Below are 20,478 nucleotides of genomic sequence, written 5' to 3' on the forward strand. Positions count from 1 at the left end.
CATTAATAAACTATGTCTCGAAATCTTACAGTTTGATAGGCTAATCGGAAATAAATCCGCGGTGAAGTAAAACGAAATATTATACTCGCAAAGGCTCGATATATCGTTGACGATTACAGTGATTGTTACAGCGTTATACTAAAGGTATTATATCGTATATATTATTATATTTATTTAATAAAGTGTATGCTTAAATAATTAATATTGTCCAAATCAGGAATAAAAAATCGCAAAATTACGAAAATAGATTATTTGTAGTATTGAGAAATAATAGTCCAGCGTGTAACACGTGAATTTACGTATTGTGTTAACCACGTTCGATATAGTTCGTCACCAAAGGAAAGAATTTGTCATGTGTTTTGAACGTGATTGATCTGTCCATAACAATAACAACTTTATGAAACTGTGGGCTCAGTGCACGTATCAGAAGTATAATTGAAACAGAATCGAAATCACTGGTCCAGAGTCAAGTACTCGGGCACTTGAAGGAATACAAGAAGAAATATAAGAAACAGACTTGAACAGTTTGCTAATGTTCTTAAGTGTAAATCTCTCGATCAATAACGATTTCTGAATGCACCTGCAACATGAAGCGGCCGGAAGTGTTGCTCAGTTTTGTATTCGCGCTATTGTGTTGCGTTTTAATTTCGGCGGAAGATAGACAATACTACTGTGCGTGGTACGGTGAGTGTGGAGAAGAAAATGACATTAAGCGAACCTGTGTAGCGAGAAATATCACCGCCCAACCGTTCAACAATTCGGATGCCGAAGCTACTTTGCAAAGGAGATGTCCGCACTTCTTTTCGGACGGTTTGTATTCTAAAATTCATTCGGCTAATCGCGCAATTGGAAGGCAAAGCGGCACTTTCGCTTTCGTCGATAATTTCGCGCTTACGAAACGTAACATCTTGCAGATTCGCTGAAAACGTGCTGCGACGCCGATCAAATCGTCACGATGGACCAGAGCATGGTTATGGCCGAAAACATTTTTGGCAGGTGTCCAACCTGCATAAGAAATATGTTCCGATTGATTTGCGATCTTACGTGCAGCACTGAGCAAGGTCGATTCTTAAAAGTGACCAAGAGTGACTTGGATGAAGATGGTATGGAGTACGTTGTAGAAACTGAGGTAATTCTTACACTGAAAAAGAAGTCTTGTTGGATTATACAGAATTCTAGTAGATTCAACCAGAATGTCTGTTCGAAAATGGACGAAACAGAATTCCTGTTGGAATTATCAGACTATTCTGGTTAATTCCTTCTTGTTAAATCTACCAGAATTTCTGTATAATCTACACTGGAAAAAGTTTTGTTATATTATAAAAAATTCTGGTTGATTTTACTAGTATATTTGTTTGAAAATGGACGAAATAAATTTGTTGTTATAATTACAAGAAGATTCTGTTGAATTCCATCCTGTTTAAATCTACCAGAATTTCTTGTAAACCTTACTGTATCGTTTTGTCAGGTTAACACAACTTTGTAGTTAAGGAAACAAATTCAGATAAGTGTGGTTTTTTAAAAATACTAACTATATTTTGTTTCCGAACTTGTTTTTCACTGGTATCCATATATTTCATTAAAAAAAACAAACACCACGTGATCATAAAACTTTTCGGATGTAAGAGGCTGATGGCAGAGAACGAGATGTAAGTCATAGTCGTATGGTAAGGCAAAGAAAAACGTAAGTCGTGAAACGTATCCACACAATACTCTTTCACGATTTACGTTTTTCTCTGCCTTACCATACAACCACGACTTATATCTCGTTCTCTGCCCAACTAATATTCCGTAATGGATTCCACAACGCGACGCAAACTTTCGGCGAGATCAGTTGAAACTGTTTCGATTGCATTTGTTACACTGCTACTGCGCCGCGAGTAGCGAAGACGCAGTAGCAGTGTAACAAATGAATGCGGCAAACAGTTGATCAACCGTTTAATGAGTGATAACGAAACTGTTGCAGAGCGCTGCGATTTATGTAAATATAACAAGAAGTTTTGTAGATCCAATAAGAAATCAGATCTTTAGAAGAAAGTTAACCAAATTCTGTTTCACTAGACAAGAATACGCTCCACCGGAAGCGTTTTATTAATATAATGAAACCATTTTTCTCAGTGTACAAACGATATTTGCAAAAGATTGGCAGAATAATAAGAAAATTTAGATAAAATAAAACATTTGTGATAAAACAATTTTAAAGCACATCAATTAAAACGTTATTAAAGAAAATGATAAACCAAATCTCTTTTGCAAACCAAAGTTAAACTGCTCCGATTGTCCTTTAGATTCACGTGACGGAAGAATACGTAACTGCGACATATGATTCCTGCAAAAATATGATTAACCCAATGAGCGGCATGTTAGCAATGGACATGGCATGCGGCTCGCACGGAGCCAGCAGATGTTCTCCTAAGTTGTAAGTACGCGAACAAAAATAAAAGTAAATAGCGTGCACGTATGAGTGTCTGGATATGCGTGAAGTAGAAGAAAGCTACATCTAATATATAACATATATAATTTGTGCAAAGATGGTACGAGTACATGGGCGACATCGAGGAGAACATGTTCATACCCTTCCAGATGACTTATGTTTATGATGCAACTGATAAATGGGGCGCAGAGCCATGGAATGCGCAAGCTAAAAAATGCGACGAGGCTTACGATGTAAGTTCAAAGAGCTAAACTCTAGAAAGCAAACAGTTACACGAATGTTTCGCATAATCTATATTTCTTCTCATACTTAAGAATCTCATACATTATCTTTATATTTTATCAGGACTTGTCTGCACCCTGCAGCTGCGTCGACTGTCCCTCATCGTGTCCCTTCACGAAATGGGAAATTGATTCAAACGATACTTTCACGATAGGCGATTTTAACGGTTATGGCGTAATAGCAGCGATAGTTATCGTTGCGCTCACAATTCTATCAAGTGCCACATATGTCTTAGTGAAGACATTTTGGAAGAAAGGTACGAATTTCGATGAATTTTTCATTGATTTTGAAATCCCTGCAAACTTTGTTTAAGATAAAATATTACGCGCGTACAATTTTATCTTTAAATGTTATTATTTCTATGTTCTTAGGTTCTAGAACATCGGTAAAAAAGTTAAATGGAAACTGTACTCAAAGTTGTCAAAAAATCTTCGAAATAATTTTTGCTTTGTGGGGAAAAGGTAATTAACATGTAATTAACATATTTTTCACAAATGTAATCTTCTTTATAACAATTGCTATAAAGAAATAATAAAAACTTTGATGGTACAAATTATGTAATTTGATTCTTATTAAACTCTCGTAATCTGAAATAACATTCAAAACAGAATATAACCGTTTTGATATCATTGAAGTTAAACAATCTTTCTTCGATCATACTATTGTACAAATTATTTATTACGTATTGAAGTAACGCTTAAAAAATACAAGTTTCTAATTATAGAAAAGAATTTTTAAGTTATCGTTATTTAACAGCGTTCGCCAAGCATCCTGTTATTGTCTTATTCACGGCTTCATACATCGTTCTCGGATTGAGTTATGGAATCACGTTTCTTAAGGTCACTGTGAACCCAATCGAAATCTGGGCGGCACCAGACAGCAGATCACGGATAGAAAAGGATTATTTTGATAACCGATTTCAGCCCTTTTATCGTACCGAACAAATTTATATAAAATCTGTTGGCCTTGACAAGGTAAGTTGCTTATCGTGACAATTGGTGATTTGTTTGGAATATTTGGGTGCCCTGCTTGCTTAATACAAAATAAATGTTCCTGGAAAACTATGTTACATGAGAATAAAGTTTTCTTATACATTTTATTGCAGATAAAACATAATACTACGAATGGAGTTTTGGAATTTGGACCTGTGTTTAACAAAGAGTTCCTCTTAGCTGTATACGAGCTACAGGAAGAGATTCTTCAGGTATGTTAACGTATAATGAAGAAATTTGCTCTCTCTCTGAGTGTGTGATATATAATTAAAGAACTTTGACAATTAACGTTTACAGATTGGCAGAAAAAAGAATGAAGGATTGGAAAAAATCTGCTACGCTCCTGTGCAAAGCGAATTCACTGGGCCGGTAACTCTCGATCTCTGCACGGTGCAAAGTATATGGGGATATTTTCAAAACGATCTCGAATATTTTAACAAAACCGATAATGTGAATGGATACGAAATTAACTATCTGGATGATATATACTCGTGTATGCAGTAAGTAAAGACCAATTCAAGTGTTTGTCTGAAATTATATAATGTGAAATTATATAATAGTCATTATTATATAATATTATATAATAAATAAAATTATGTAATTATGTAATTGTTTACAAAAATTTACAATGATAATAATAATACACTTCTTAAATGTATAATTTACGAATCAACATAGTAATAATTATTTCAACAATTAATTCAACAATTTACAACTAAATACGTAGTGTAATGGCTAAATACGCGTCAATATTTCTGACAAAATTCACTAGCGAATAATTAGTTCTCTTCCACACTATATATTTTGCATATTCAAATTTATTAACAAAATGTTTTTAGAAATCCATTTAATACAAACTGTCTGGCGCCATATAAAGGACCCATAATACCCGCATTAGCAGTGGGTGGTTTTTTAAAAGAAGGCGAGTTTGAGTACGATTCTTCTGATTATATAAAAGCAACGGGATTGGTTTTAACCTTCTTGGTGAAAAATTCGCTCGATGAGGAAGATCTCGCGCCGGTTATAAAATGGGAGCAACGGTATGTGAAAATAAAGAAAAAAGGCAAAATAAAATTTGTCGAACATCATTACAAGTATTAATGCATCAGGAATTTGTGCAATTTATTAAGTGCGCGCAATTATTAAATTTTGTTATTAAATTTTGAATATATGCAGCTTCCTCGATTTTATGGAAAAATGGAATCAAAAAAGTCGACCAAAATTCATGAATGTCGCATGGTCGACAGAGAAATCGATAGAAGACGAATTGGACAGAACTTCGAAAGCGGAAATGATAACGATGGTCATAAGCTATCTTGTCATGTTTGTTTATATCGCTCTGGCCCTCGGTAAAATTAGATTCTCTCCTATCGGCTATTTAGTAAGTTTATTTCATTGTCTTTCCTGATACAAGATTGTTAATAAACATGCAGCTAAACTCTTAAGCAATTCAATTACAATTTCTCAATTCAGATCGAAAGCAAAATCGTATTGAGCATCGGTGGTATCATCGTAGTCATTGCGTCGGTCGCCTGTTCGCTCGGCGTTTTCGGCTACGTAGGCGTACCAACCACTCTGCTCACAATCGAGGTATCATAGTGAATATGAAATAATTATATAATTAATATAATTCTTACAAAATATTTGTTTTTTGGAGACATTTATTTGTAGTAACAGTAAATTAATGGTAAATCGTTTTTCAGGTGATTCCATTCTTAGTGCTGGCCGTCGGAGTCGACAATATTTTCATTTTGGTTCAAAATCATCAGAGAAATCCTCGACGTTGCGGCGAATCGATTCCGGAGCACATTGGCAGAGTTGTAGCTGCGGTCGGACCCTCGATATTGTTAACCAGCACATCCGAATGTTTTTGTTTCCTCATCGGTACGTAGAAATTATTATATATGTATATAACTGAAGGAAAAGAGAAACTGTATAATTATATAAAATAAAAATTTCAGGAGCGTTTTCTTCGATGCCGGCTGTTAACACCTTCGCGATGTACGCCTCTTTATCAATTCTATTCAACTTCTTTCTGCAAATAACGGCTTTCGTCGCTTTACTGGCTCTCGACTCCAAGAGAACTGAGGTGAATTGCAAATGATAATTTAATTTTAAATAAAAATTTTGATCTTGCAATATAATTTGGCATCAATCTTTAATTATTTTGTTTCTTTTTTAAGATTTTGATTTCTGCAACAGTTTTAGTTTTGTATTTATTTTACGATAGATTGGTTTCTCCATTTTAATTTGTTTTATTTCGGAAAATAAATGACTAAAACATTTCTAGAACAACCGTCTGGACGTTCTCTGCTGCATTTCCGTCGAGGAAAGGTCACGACCGCATGCCGATGCAAGCAGGGGTCTCGTCCATACAATCTTCGAGCGTGCTTACACGCCGTTTTTGATGAAAACACCGGTTCGAATAATCGTTTTGATCGTTTTTATCGCCGCTCTCATTACTCACGTTATAGTCATACCGCAGCTCGACATCGGACTGGATCAGAAGCTTTCGATGCCCGAGGACTCTTACGTTTTGAAATACTTCGAGGTAAAAAATGGAATAAATTTTATCTATAGTCCGCATAATGATTATTCAAATGCAAAGTGCAATATATATCTTTTTGCAGTACATGGAGGATCTTTTGTCGATGGGCCCGCCTGTGTACTTCGTATTGACAAAAGGTCTAAATTACAGCAAGGCGGAAACTCAGAATATCATATGCGGTGGTCAATGGTGTAACACTGATTCTTTATACACACAGATATATTCGGCTGCGAAACAACCCGACGTGTTTGTATCCCTCAAATGATTTTAGAAATCTCGGAAAAATGTGTCCTGCAAGCCATATATGAGAAAAATTAATAATATTAATATTTTTTTGTATTTTAAAGTGAGACATTCATTATCTTTTACATTTTTCCAATAAAATGTTATTGCTAACAAATTGTTTAGATAAAGCGCGGTAAACACGATGTTTTTGCACATTTTTCTGAAAATTATTTCGAATAATTGCCAAATACACAAAGTGATTCGAATGCTACGCAAAAATTTCATTTGTACTTAAATAATTGTAGGTCGTATTTGTCTAAACCAGCCTCTTCTTGGATAGACGATTATCTGGATTGGTCGACGATTGACGGCTGTTGCAAATATTTTCTCACGAACGATTCGTTTTGCCCACACAAATTTGGTAAGTATAAATATTAATGTAATACAAGTATTAATTATTGTTAATGCTGATATACTTACTGTGTATAATAACAATTTCAATTGTGTTCTTCTTAAACTTCCGCACATCTTATTAATTAACGCAAATATAATTCAAAAAATGAAATTGCCTACAGATGGGATATGTGATACATGTGAGATTATTATTAACAAGAGTATTTCACGCCCGGATGAAGAAAGTTTCAGAAAATATATTTCTTACTTTGTAATGGACATTCCTGACGAATTTTGCGCTAAAGCTGGCAGAGCTTCATATTACGATGTGAGTCAATATTGCAATTGCATTTTAATGAATAATAAGAAATTTCTATTATTCCATATAAATTAAATTTTGGTGAACTTTTTGCAAAAGTGCAATTGCATAAATTAAAAAAATTAATTTTTCACATAATAAAATTCAATAATTGAAACTTTTGTTCAAACAATAGGCGATAAATTATTATTACGATGAGTTCGGTTTAATCGATGTGGGCGATTCATATTTCATGGGCTATCATACACCTTTGAAAAAGTCATCTGATTGGTACGAATCGCTCCGAGTTGCTAGAATAATATCGGAGAACATCACAACCATGATTAACAATGCCAGACTGTCCAATCAAAAAGTCAAAGTGTTTCCATACAGGTGAGTGTATCATTTAAACGCCTAATTTCGAGAAACTAGATATCATAATTTTACAGAAAAAATTCTTATTCTTTCTTCTCAGCGTATATGTGTATTTCTTCTATCATATACTATTGTTGAAATATCAATTAATAAATTTTTGATACACGTTTCAGTGTCTTCTATGTGTTCTATGAACAATACTTAACCATTTGGCAAGAAATCTTATCGTCAATAGGTTTATCTCTTGCCGTAATTTTCGTCGTGACGCTACTTTTCACAGGATTATCGCTATTCTCTGCAGTGATAGTTGTTTTTACTGTGTCAACAATAATGATTAATATAGCGGGTCTAATGTATTGGTGGAATGTCAGCCTCAACGCGGTCTCTCTTGTAAATCTAGTTATGGTTTGTATTAAATTTGCTCTTTTTCTTTTCGTTCTCTAAGATCGACAAAGTGTCATGTTATAATTCGATAATAATTATTGTGACTTTTAATAATATGATAAATATATAAAAATATTACATAATGTATAAATACAACATTTATACTATCATGTGTGACAATATAAAACTAATTTTTTCAATATTTAAGGCTCCTGGGTAGTCACCGCAGCCATATTAGATTCGTGACGTCAGAAGCGAGAAATGACACGCCGAGAATTCTTGCGTGCCATTTCTAAATAAAATGATAATTTAACAAAGTAACACTCTGGATCGCTTTAAGACACCTGTAAAATTGTCCGAAAACTATGCTTTTTCCTTGACAGGTTATAAACAATTGTTAAATCAACAGTGAAACGAAGCCTAATTATGCGAGAAAACACACGGTTGACAGCTGTCTGTATGAGTAGAAAATTCTCCTTCTACGTTGGGCTTTCCCTGCTAATCTTAGTTTTCGGATAATTTTACAGGTTTCATGAACACGTCACATATCACAGTACTAACATTTAACGAATATTAATGAAATGGCACGCAAGAATAAATTGGGTAGTCAACATGTCATTTTTTCACGCCTAATAGTTCATCGATTCTCCACCTAAGACGCTGCATAAGAATTTCTGTCATATGGACATGTCGGTAACGGTACTAAGCTATATATATTCTGTATTTATCGCGTTTATTTTTTTGTAAACAAATTTTTAAATTATAAATTAACATTTTGTATGTTATTCAGTAATTTACTTTTATCGAATCAATTGATTAGGTCAAACTGTTACACTATTTATTTATACGATAAATCGACTGGGTAAATTCGACTAGGTTTTTATTCCTACCACAATTATGTCGCTACTGTCAACGCGGAGTTCACGGCTGCGGGACCAGGAGCCTTAATCGCATATTAATTGTAGATTATAGTAAAATGTTTTTATTATTATTAGTGCTGGGTTAAAATATAAACTTTTTTTACAGGCGGCAGGTATTTCGGTGGAATTTTGCAGTCATATAGTGCATTCTTATATCACATCGACAGCGAAGACGAGATTTGATAAAGCATCGGAGGCGCTTTCTATCACAGGAAGTTCTGTAAGTGCAACTAATGTTTGCATGATCTATATTTCAGTCTTCGAGAAATTTATTATTAAACTTTTTAACTATGCCACAGGTTTTTTCCGGAATCACTTTGACCAAAATCGTGGGTATCGTGGTGTTAGCATTTGCGAAAACGCAAATCTTCCGAGTATTCTATTTCCGAATGTATTTAGGAATTGTTCTGTTTGGTGCTATACACGGTTTAATATTTTTGCCTGTGTTATTAAGTTTTATAGGTATGTAATGTGTATTATATATTTTTTTCAAAAATGTTAATATTGCACGATGTATTGCGCGCCCAACACAATATTATAATCATTATTGTTACAGGACCTGTATAAGAATAATAATGTATAGAACCTGTAAGGAAGAGCAATACAACATTCATGGCAATAAAAAAAAAGCTATCTTATGTGATTCGTAACGTAATGCGGTTGTTTAGACAAAAATAAATGATTAATGTATATAAATTATTTTGTTAATAACGTAGCTCTATACGTTTGCGTATTTTTTTATATTCACGTATATGATATCGTCAGACTGAATACACAGCTGTGTGTTAATTAATATCTTATAGTTGCAATTTGCAATCAGTGCGAATCCAAATGTTTATGACATATCATACGCATACGTTAAAAAAATATGCAGATTTGTATTTAATTTATATTAAATAAATTTGTTTTCTTTACAAAAATATTACTTGTCATTTACTTTCTTTACTTGCCACTAGAAATACTTTAAGATAGCAACTTGTCTGATGAAATTGTGCTAAAATTCAGTCATTCGATAAATGCAGTTACATTTTCTAAAATTCAATAGTTTTTCATGAATTAAAATAGATAAAATAATATATATATTAGATTGATAAGAATTTTCTTTTGCAAAATTGATAAATACTACAAACTTTTCACACTGATTTAACAATTGTTGCTTATTTTAAAACATACCAAATAATTTATTTCATAATATTTATAACTTTATAACTTTGAAAATTTATAACTTTGAAAGCTAAATAATATATATTTGTAAAATGGTAATAAATTTTATGCAAAATCAGATTCTAATTGTCTCAAAGTGATCTTATAGGAAGGTAAGTAAACATTATACAAAGGATATAATTTTAAATGCGATTTAATGTTTAAATGCTGTACAAGAATGTGTTACGATACTTCAATTACAATTTGTTACATTCTTGTTGCTTTAAAATGACATCTTTGAAAAAAAATTATAAAAAGCGTGGGGATATAGATTTGCGTAAATTAAAAAATAATATTCATCACTATTCCGATACTACTGGTATTATATCCCATTTCCAAGATACTATTACTAGCGACGTTTCTCTGAACCTGCAATTTAAGGGCAGGCACCTCCCCGAAGTCGCAAAACCAAGTGGAGCGTGGATTCCTTTTGAATGTTATAGTCCGAAAGAGTTCTGCCATCTTCCAGTTGTTTGCCGGCGAAAATCAGACGCTGCTGATCAGGAGGAATACCTTCTTTGTCCTGGATTTTGGCTTTCACGTTTTCGATCGTGTCAGAAGCTTCAACTTCGAGTGTGATGGTTTTGCCTGTGAGTGTTTTCACGAAGATTTGCATTCCTCCTCGAAGACGCAGTACCAGATGAAGTGTGGATTCCTTTTGAATGTTATAGTCCGAAAGAGTTCTGCCATCTTCCAGTTGTTTGCCGGCGAAAATCAGACGTTGCTGATCAGGAGGAATACCTTCTTTGTCCTGGATTTTGGCTTTTACGTTTTCAATCGTGTCAGAAGCTTCGACTTCGAGTGTGATGGTTTTGCCTGTGAGTGTTTTCACGAAGATTTGCATTCCTCCTCGAAGACGCAGTACCAGATGAAGTGTGGATTCCTTTTGAATGTTATAGTCCGAAAGAGTTCTGCCATCTTCCAGTTGTTTGCCGGCGAAAATCAGACGCTGCTGATCAGGAGGAATACCTTCTTTGTCTTGGATTTTGGCTTTTACATTTTCGATCGTGTCGGAAGCTTCGACTTCGAGTGTGATGGTTTTGCCTGTGAGTGTTTTTACGAAGATCTGCATTCCTCCTCGAAGACGCAGTACCAGATGAAGTGTGGATTCTTTCTGAATGTTGTAGTCTGAAAGAGTTCTGCCATCTTCCAGCTGTTTACCAGCAAAGATTAAACGTTGCTGATCAGGAGGAATACCTTCTTTGTCTTGGATTTTGGCTTTTACGTTTTCGATCGTGTCGGAAGCTTCGACTTCGAGTGTGATGGTTTTGCCTGTGAGTGTTTTTACGAAGATCTGCATTCCTCCTCGAAGACGCAGTACCAGGTGAAGTGTGGATTCTTTTTGAATGTTATAGTCTGACAGAGTTCTGCCATCTTCCAGTTGTTTGCCGGCGAAAATCAGACGCTGCTGATCAGGAGGAATACCTTCTTTGTCCTGGATTTTAGCTTTCACATTTTCGATCGTGTCAGAAGCTTCGACTTCGAGTGTGATGGTTTTGCCTGTGAGTGTTTTCACGAAGATTTGCATTCCTCCTCGAAGACGCAGTACCAGGTGAAGTGTGGATTCTTTCTGAATGTTGTAGTCTGAAAGAGTTCTGCCATCTTCCAGTTGTTTGCCGGCGAAAATCAGACGCTGCTGATCCGGGGGAATTCCTTCCTTGTCCTGGATTTTAGCTTTTACATTTTCGATCGTGTCAGAAGCTTCGACTTCGAGCGTGATGGTCTTGCCCGTAAGAGTCTTTACAAAGATTTGCATTCCTCCTCGAAGACGCAAAACCAAATGGAGTGTGGATTCCTTTTGGATGTTATAATCTGAAAGAGTTCTGCCGTCTTCCAATTGTTTACCAGCGAAGATCAGACGCTGCTGATCAGGAGGAATGCCCTCTTTATCTTGGATCTTGGCTTTGACATTTTCTATAGTGTCAGAAGCTTCCACCTCAAGGGTGATAGTTTTTCCAGTGAGGGTCTTCACAAAGATTTGCATGATGAATCTAAAAGAAAAAATATTTTATAATAAAAATTAATTATTTTATATTTAAGTATAAATGTTTAATTAAAATTAATTCATTAATGTAAATTTATTAATGTCATACAATTTAAAATAGCATTTTTAATTTTGCTATTTGTATGTTGCTAAAAACTGTAACAATTTGCATATTTAATTTATTTCTAATATAAATACATATATACACATATATATATATATATATATATATATATATATATATATATATAATTTAAAATAAATTAAATATGCAAATTGTTACAGTTTTATAAAACTGTAACAATTTGCATATTTAATTTAATTAAAGAGATATTTTGCTTTTAATATGCAGATTTTTTTTGTATTCATAAATATGATATCAAACTTTGATATATTTCAGAAAATGAAGTTGTGTGATTATGAAATATGATTTTAATGTGACTTAATACTGTTTACCTTGTGAATGTGACTTTATATAGTCAACATTTCTATTGAAATGAAAATATTTATTGGAAACATTTGTCATTGGATCAAAATTGAAATATAGTCAACTGATAATTTTCGAAAAAATGTGATTTAATATAAGATACTTCTGAGGTGCTCATATTTATTACAATGTTATAAATGCTAAATACTAGTTTTTATAATTTTTATAAAATATACTAATAGAAAAGAAAAAATATTAATTTCAACAATAACTCAATTTTATACCATAATTGATTAAACAATTATAGCTACTTCTAATCGCATAAAATGCTTCTGTGTAATTTATACATCTTAACTTGTTTTCTACAAAATAGGTCATGATTATAACAGAAAAAGCGCTGTAATGGCGGCTCTCTAAACAAAAGTCCGACAAGATTCTTCCCTTAATTCACGCCTGTATCTATCGTATCCAGCTTAAAACAAACTCTGTTACCGTAAAATCGAGTCATTCTACATTTCAAATAAACAGGGAATCCAAGAATTGCAATTACAAACCTAATAATAGATAATCGATCGTGTGATGTAAAAGAGACTGACTCAGGGAAATGGAACTACGCCTCGATGAACGGAAAATTTCCAACGGCGCAACAGCGACGGATTTTCGCGTATTAAAATGTAACGATTGATCGTCAACCACTTACTTGATATCGAAACGATTCGCAGTTCTCTTCGATAAAGCAACCTCTTTCAACGAAAGAAATGCAGCTAATGTCCAGAACAGTCGACAGATCGTAAAATATCTTCCGTTACGTATTGCTGTTAGCGCTACTAGACGAATCAGATGCCCTCTGTTGCCCACTGTTGTCGAAGGCTTGCCTTGCGCATACGAGTCGAGCGCGGCTTCAGTAGCGTCTCATTCGAGGCGTCTTTAAGTGCCCCGGTCTGTTCTTTCTAAAAATCTTGTTAAAATTTTTTCATGCTCCACAAAATTTTTTACAAATATCAAATAACATTAATTTCTTTTACGTACTTTAACTCATTAATCCATCCTCTCTGATCACAAGAAAATTTGAAATTTTTACGTTTGTAACATCTTACGTACACATCACTGACATTCGCTGACATCGGTCGGACACATCATATCTTGATATTCATGCACCATGTCAAACTGCGCCCGACATCTCTCGGCAAATTTGCCTGATTTTGTTCTTTTCAGTTTTTTCCTGTTCTTTCCTCGTTTGCAGTTGTCTTTCATCTGTTTGTACGCTTCATGTTGCATGCGATAAACAAAACAGAGCGAAGTGTGTGCACGTATTGAACGTTGCAATGCATAGTAACGTGTAATTTGTTCGGCAGCATTAACAATTCGTAAATTAATATGAGGGAAATCGAGCAAGAAACAGAAATTTACGTGGCCACCGACGAGAAAAAATTAATTGTTTCACTTTCCGTTGAACAGACTATCGAGGATCTTTGCATTAAGGTATGAATGATTCATTTTTCCTTTTTCGATAAATAAACACAGATGGCAGTTTTCTTCTGATGACTGCAGTAAAAACGAACATTTCCGGTTCGATGATGTACACTAATAAGTTTTTGTCGTCGTTATTATTTAATTATAATTGTAAGATTGTTTTAATTATGAAATTAGATTGTTATAATTATGATATTGTTTTCACATTGTTTTGTTGTGAGTACAAGATAACGTTGCAAGAATATATAGCAAGTGTTATCGATAAATTGATTGTTATTTATAAAATGCGCAATCTAATTTGTAATCAAATAAATATACTTATTAGAAATTTATATTTCATGTTATGTTGTGTAAAATTTGAAATTTACCGATCTCTGTATTTATAAAAAATCGCTTATTAATAAATTAATTATTTAATTGACTATTTTGTTAAATATGTTTTTTCTTTTTACTAATTAATTTTTATTTTATATTTTAGCAAATAATTTTTTATTATTCCGTTTATAGGAAACATATAAAAGTGTACAAAATTTGTTGATAAACAAAAAATTTTTAATTTATAGGTATGCAAGAGTCTTGGAATAGGTCCGAGAGCAAGACATTTGTTTGCATTACGATGTCACATTTCAAAGTTATGGTATCCTTATGGCCACAAGTTAGATAGCACAGAGAATCAGTTTGATTTTTACTTAAGATTCAAACCATCCAGCTTGCAGATATTGAAAGAAACAGATATGCAAGCTTACAATTATTATTTTATGCAAGCTCGGATGGATATATTGAATAATAAAGTACCTGATATCGTTTATGAGAAGCATAAACGTGAATTAATCGGCCTAGGAGTTAGTGATATGTACAGGTAAAGTCAAATTGCGAAAGCTAACTTTTCTATTTTAACGTAATCCTTGACAGGATTTCTACAAATTCTGTTTTGTATAATTGCCAAATGCAGTGGATGAAAATTTATGGTACTTTATTTGTTGTAGAGTTATACTTGAGAAGAATCAATCAAGAGAAAGTGTAGAGTCAGAATATAAAAAATATATTCCAAAAGAATGTATAAAAAGGCATGCCTTTTTTATTAAAAAACCTATTCGCAATGCGTTGGAAATATGTGCAAGCAGTTTGCACGATGCTTCGTATGTTAAGGAGCAGTATTTGAAGCAGTTTGAGTGTATAGCTCCGAATTATCCTTACGAAGAATATAAAGCGTCAATGGATAAAGAGGATAGCAATACATCAGTTAAAGTGTTACTTAGGGTTAACGCGGAGAATGTAAGATATTGTGAGACTGACATTGGTACATGGAAAATACTTTGTGCAATAGAGGACCTTTGTTTCATTTCTATAAGGTAATGTTGAATGCATAGAAAAATATTTTAACTTATTTTTTTTAATGTATTATCTTAAAACAGAAATCAATATTATGTAGTAGTTATAAAATAAGTCTTACACTTGTACTCTATAATTTATTTAAATTAATATAATATAATTAATTTATATAATGAAATTATATAAATTAATATACAAATTAAATAGATAAAAAATAATGAATTTTTACTTATCTTCTAAAAATCCTCCAGTTCTTCCAGTTCAAACTTCTCCGATGTAGAAGTTTCAAGGAAAAACGGCATACCATCCTATTTGAGATTTGAGACAAAGGAAATATTAATGTCTTTCGTATCCGCGTTGGATGGATATTATCGCTTATCAATTAAGTGGACTTTCAATCTCTGTAGAAATGTTATCACACCTACTCTGGATAAGTTATACAAATCAAGGTGCCATGGACCAATTGGGTAAGACGGTCTTCGTGAAATAACATTGTTACATTCTGTCACACATAACATATTAAAATAACTCTTAAAAATCTTTTCAGAGAAGAGTTTTCATATATAAAACTCAGGGAAAAACGTTCCAATCGGCCGGGAACTTACATACTGCGCGAGAGCGAAACTGAATACAACGTCTACTATATGGACGTTTGCGGCAAGGACGGTCAGTTATTGTCGCACAGAGTGGAGCTCACTGAATCTAACAAATTTTTGATAGTGGGCACCGACCAGAGCTATGAATCTCTGGGGCACTTGGTTTACTCATTGCGAGATCCTACCAGTTCGCTATATCTTGAAGAATGTTTGCCACCTTCGGAATATGGTACGTAATATTAATATATAAAGTCAATATAAGGGTCGACATGTCGAGAAAAATGTTAGAGAATAGAAAAGATAATGAGATATGTTAAAATTTTTTAATTGTTCCTTATTTATATATATATTTACGTATATGTATAATTTTTATTTTACAGACAGATCGCCATTACTGATGTGCGCGTCGGAGAATATCGTGAGCGAAGTGGCGGTGAACGAGGAGATAATCACCACTCTGTTGGAGGGAGGACCGCGGTGCGTGCCTCCGGATCAATTGCAAGAATACGAAACCAAGAGTGCTGAGAATTTGACTGGCACGCAATCGGCGACGACCTTGTGCCGGGCGATGTGGCGAGTCGCTAAAGGCAAAAAACTCGAAGTGGCGATGAAAATACTCAAAACAGAGAACTATGAGGACACCAAAGAATTTTTGGAGCTGGCCGGCAAGTGGGGCCAATTGCGATCGGGCGCTCTAGTCAGGTGGATGTCAAGTATATCAACGTCTGCAAACATCGCACGACACATGATTGTAACGTACCGTTCTGTTTTTTCAGATTATACGGTATAACTGTGGCCCCAACAATCGGAATGCTGCTGGAATTGGTGATGCTAGGTCCGCTAGACAGGTACTTGTGGGAAAACTCTTTGATCGTGAAAACAGTTGATCTGGTAGAAGCTACTGCTTGTCTAGCAACCGCTCTGTGGCATTTGGTGAGTTTATTTTTCTTATTGTGCAAAAATAAAATATAACTTCTGACAAATAAATCCTAGTGTATAATGAAATATATATCCGTATTTATAATATAGTGAAATATTAATATTCCACTGAGATATCTATAAAATTGCAGGAGGAGAATCATATAGTTCATGGAAACATAAGGTGCGAGGCGCTTTTTGTGCAATCACATACTGATAATCATTTCAGTGTCAAATTAGGAGATCCAGGTCTCTTTACTTACATTCTGGAGAAAGAGTAAGTTTAGAAAAAAATCTTGTATTTAATTATGTTTGTCAATTATCATTTTGGCAACATGCGCCACATACGAGACTCTTATTCTTCCTTCGTTTGGCGTAGTATATATTGGATACCGCCAGAATGTCACGAGGATGTGCAATCCGCAAAATACAGTCTTCAAGCAGACATATGGGCTTCAGGTACGACTATCTGGCAGATATTCTCCAAAGGACAACGCCCGTATTTTGACAAAGAGATAGATGCTATCAAGAAGGTATAACACAAAAGCAAAATGTTATATGAATAATATTGGGTTGGTAAATAAGTTCGCTCGGTTTTTTATAACGGAATATAACACAATTATTGCGCAAATGATTTTCAACACTTGTGCGGGATCTATTGAGTGCTGTAGCAATCCCTCGCACCGATTGGGATGGATTATTATCGACGAACGCCTTGATATCATCCGAATTAATCTCGGTAGGGCGATCAAATCTCCTATCAAAATTTCTAGAACAGAATTTGGCAAACCACTTTTGGCAGGCGCGTTCTGTTAGGGCATCATCCCCATACACACGGCATATTTTTTTATGAGCATCCGCAGCTCGCTTGCCTTTTTGGAAATAATAACGCAAGATATGACGATAATGCACTTTGTCCACTTCCATTTTACAAGTACCAAGCACACACAATACTAATGTTAGCACAACCAAACTTTATGGAAAATTTACGTAAAAGATAACCTTTCAAATGCCGAAATGAGTTACAATGTAGCACCAAAAGGAAAAGAGTGATATAGGCATTGCAAGCAGTACCAACCAAAAACCGAACGAACTTATTTGCCAACCCAATGTTATGTTGATAAAATAAATTTTTGTCCTTCATTCAATACAAATTATTTGGAAATTTAATTTTGTCCATATTTTATGATAATTGATGCAAAAACAGCGTCATATAATTAAATGACACTTGTTGGCAGTTTTACCAACAAGGATTAGGATTACCCATGCCCGATGGTTGTCCGAATGAAATCTACACATTGATGTTGGAATGTTGGGGCAGGGGTAACACATTGAGGAAACAACCGCAGGCCATCATGCGAGATGTCAATCAAATTCTGTATCAAGTTTACAATTCCCGTAGAACTCACACTTACGAATTTCCCAAACTCCTCATTGACTTCCACAAAAAGGAGGAAAATGGAACGGATACGGAAGAAACCAAGTCGAACAGTGAATCGCACGTGAGCAGCATGGTCACTGATAATACTAGCGTAACTATGGAAGATGGTGACGACGGTGAGTTGATTAAAATTATTGATAACTGGTTTCCTGTTCAATCTTTTCTTATCAATTTTGATGACGATTTGATGTTATATATTGGAGATGTTGCGTAATGATCGGATATTTTATCACGATGGCCGTGCAAGAATGAAGAACCAAACTTGAATTCCTTTTTTCAGCTACAAATCAGTTAGTAAATGTTAACGAGAGTTGCGTCGGCAACGTGAACGGACTACCGTTTTACATGTATTGGCCGGACAGTGCGGATGGTAGCACCGGGCAAATTCCTCCCAGCAGCCATCGCGGTGCGACCCAAAATAGCTTCCGCAGCACGGCACGATTCAACAACGGACACGCCGCTGATAACGGCAGTATCGGCGGCGGTAGCAACAGCAGCACTCTTTGCCAGGACGCTTGTCAGGAGACAACCGGCTTTGAGTTAGACGCGGGCTACGAAGTGATTTCGCAAGGACGTATAGGTCAAGGCTTCTACGGCGAGGTGTTTAGGGGCACGATGTACCACGACGGTACGGCGCAGGAAGTGGCTATCAAGAAACTCAAGACGCGCGCGGAAGCGAGCTTGCTCGACTTTGAGAGAGAAATTAACATTATGAAGGTGAATGATGGCTTTGAGAATCACGTAAACACGACTTTTGCTTCAGAAGCTGAGAAAGTCCGTTCGTGTATCGTCATTTCGAAAATGATAGTTGTTCCATTTTCTTTTGCAGACTCTCCAGCACGATAATATCGTGAAAATTCTCGGCGCGGTGTGGGACCCAGATGCTCAACTGATTATGGAATACGTCAAACATGGCTCGCTGCACGGTTATTTGCACATTAATCGACAGAGTCTCACACACAAGAAGCTACTTCGTTTCGCCCTGGATATCGCCACGGGCATGGAATATCTCGGCTTCAAGTCCATCGTTCACCGGGATTTAGCGGCGAGAAATATTCTGGTGGCAAACGAGAATCAGGTGAAAATCAGCGACTTCGGCCTCGCGCAAATGACAGGCGACAACGATTATTATATACTTCAAACCAACCGCGATCTTCCGATAAAATGGTGAGTGCAAATTATATTACATTTTGATAATAGCAATACAAGATCATTTTTCACAGATGTGTAATATAACATTTCTCGCTCTCTTGTTGCTAAGTGAAATTTTTGCAATAATCGCAAGATACAAAGGACGCTCTGCAATATGTCTGAGTGAAATACACAATTCTAGGTACGCGCCGGAGAGCTTACGCGACGGCAAGTTCTCCACGCGTTCGGACGTGTGGTCGTTCGGCGTGACGATGTTCGAGACCTTTAGCTTCGGCGCGGATCCAAAGCTACCAGAGATTGGATCGAATTGTAGGAACAGCGCCCAGAGGGAGGTCAACGAGGGCAGTGAGTTATTAATCGCATTGGAACGTGGCACCCGTCTTCCTTGTCCATCCACATGTCCGCTGGAAGTCTATGTGAATCTGATGCGCCCGTGCTGGAATTTGCAGAGCCATGCGAGACCGCGTTTTACCAAGCTGTGCGCGACCATCTCGGAACTGCTCAAGCGATATTAGAATACCTCTGTGCTGGCTCTGGACGAGCTGTGTCTGAGACGCTGCAGAAGTATGCTGACATCCACTCCGAATTTTAATGAAAGATTTTTTAGATAAATCTTAACACATTGTTGACGGGAGACGCGAAGCGGCGTCTTGCATTTTTTAACGTTTTTTTTACATTGTTTTGTATAGGTGCATGCATATTTGACATGTTTTCCGAAAATGTGCGAGAACTGAGGCAAGATCCATTTCACAGTGTACCGTCAACAATGTGTCAAGCTGATTTCTGTTTTCTTTTTCTTACAATTTTACGGAAAATTGTTGACATATCGATATGTTCTTTAGATCATTTGTTGTAAAAAATATTTCAAAATCAAAGAATCTGTTGTTAAAATTGCGAGTGCACTTTTTTTACAGTATGACATATGTTGTATCTAGTAGTGCTGTCACTTAGAACCGTCGGATAACTACTTGCGCGCGTGTACCCGAATAGCCGAATATTGACAGCATTAATATCTAGTCGACGTGTTTGTCGCTTTTTTATTATGTACTGTGTGTAATATATAGCCTGAGTATTTTTTTTTTAATACTGAATTTCCTTTTA

At 35.3% G+C, this 20,478-nt stretch overlaps 3 protein-coding genes across 3 annotated transcripts; 2 read left to right on the forward strand and 1 right to left on the reverse strand.

Moving 5' to 3' along the window:
* Positions 1-200: 200 nt before the first annotated feature.
* LOC105677927 (NPC intracellular cholesterol transporter 1 homolog 1b-like) lies at positions 201-9,773 on the forward strand. The gene is made up of 23 exons (XM_012376833.2): positions 201-810; positions 915-1,129; positions 2,289-2,419; positions 2,532-2,667; positions 2,780-2,972; positions 3,088-3,177; positions 3,473-3,690; positions 3,822-3,920; positions 4,006-4,208; positions 4,548-4,748; positions 4,885-5,089; positions 5,182-5,298; positions 5,412-5,592; positions 5,670-5,797; positions 5,999-6,259; positions 6,339-6,502; positions 6,787-6,902; positions 7,057-7,202; positions 7,369-7,565; positions 7,721-7,952; positions 8,958-9,071; positions 9,151-9,313; positions 9,408-9,773. Exons 1-23 carry the CDS (start codon positions 588-590, stop codon positions 9,416-9,418), a joined length of 3,744 nt encoding a protein of 1,247 aa, XP_012232256.2. The 5' UTR covers positions 201-587; the 3' UTR covers positions 9,419-9,773.
* A 419-nt stretch (positions 9,774-10,192) lies between these two features.
* On the reverse strand, positions 10,193-13,326 carry LOC105677921 (polyubiquitin). Its single transcript, XM_012376820.2, has 2 exons — positions 13,166-13,326; positions 10,193-12,045 (listed from the first exon to the last, which is right to left on the reverse strand). Exon 2 carries the CDS (start codon positions 12,036-12,038, stop codon positions 10,431-10,433), a length of 1,608 nt encoding a protein of 535 aa, XP_012232243.2. The 5' UTR covers positions 12,039-12,045; positions 13,166-13,326; the 3' UTR covers positions 10,193-10,430.
* Positions 13,327-13,651: 325 nt separating this feature from the next.
* Positions 13,652-20,461, forward strand: hop (tyrosine-protein kinase hopscotch). Its single transcript, XM_012376819.2, has 13 exons — positions 13,652-13,947; positions 14,502-14,797; positions 14,925-15,290; positions 15,522-15,737; positions 15,818-16,095; positions 16,247-16,568; positions 16,643-16,799; positions 16,937-17,061; positions 17,164-17,317; positions 18,023-18,341; positions 18,506-18,942; positions 19,055-19,392; positions 19,559-20,461. Exons 1-13 carry the CDS (start codon positions 13,843-13,845, stop codon positions 19,890-19,892), a joined length of 3,447 nt encoding a protein of 1,148 aa, XP_012232242.1. The 5' UTR covers positions 13,652-13,842; the 3' UTR covers positions 19,893-20,461.
* Positions 20,462-20,478: the final 17 nt, after the last annotated feature.

Source organism: Linepithema humile, chromosome 1, assembly GCF_040581485.1.
Source record: "Linepithema humile isolate Giens D197 chromosome 1, Lhum_UNIL_v1.0, whole genome shotgun sequence".
NCBI lineage: Eukaryota > Metazoa > Arthropoda > Insecta > Hymenoptera > Formicidae > Linepithema > Linepithema humile.

What these genes read in the sequence shown, in the direction of transcription:
- LOC105677927 (XM_012376833.2), top strand. Translation starts at nt 588, where the DNA reads ATGAAGCGGCCGGAAGTGTTGCTCAGTTTTGTATTCGCGCTATTGTGT. An exon ending in AGTACGTTGTAGAAACTGAG is followed by an intron (nt 1,130 to 2,288) that starts GTAATTCTTACA and finishes ATTGTCCTTTAG; the next exon opens with ATTCACGTGACGGAAGAATA. An exon ending in CTCTTGTAAATCTAGTTATG is followed by an intron (nt 7,953 to 8,957) that starts GTTTGTATTAAA and finishes CTTTTTTTACAG; the next exon opens with GCGGCAGGTATTTCGGTGGA.
- LOC105677921 (XM_012376820.2), bottom strand. Translation starts at nt 12,038, where the DNA reads ATGCAAATCTTTGTGAAGACCCTCACTGGAAAAACTATCACCCTTGAG.
- hop (XM_012376819.2), top strand. Translation starts at nt 13,843, where the DNA reads ATGAGGGAAATCGAGCAAGAAACAGAAATTTACGTGGCCACCGACGAG. An exon ending in AGGTGCCATGGACCAATTGG is followed by an intron (nt 15,738 to 15,817) that starts GTAAGACGGTCT and finishes AAATCTTTTCAG; the next exon opens with AGAAGAGTTTTCATATATAA. An exon ending in CAACCGCTCTGTGGCATTTG is followed by an intron (nt 16,800 to 16,936) that starts GTGAGTTTATTT and finishes ATAAAATTGCAG; the next exon opens with GAGGAGAATCATATAGTTCA.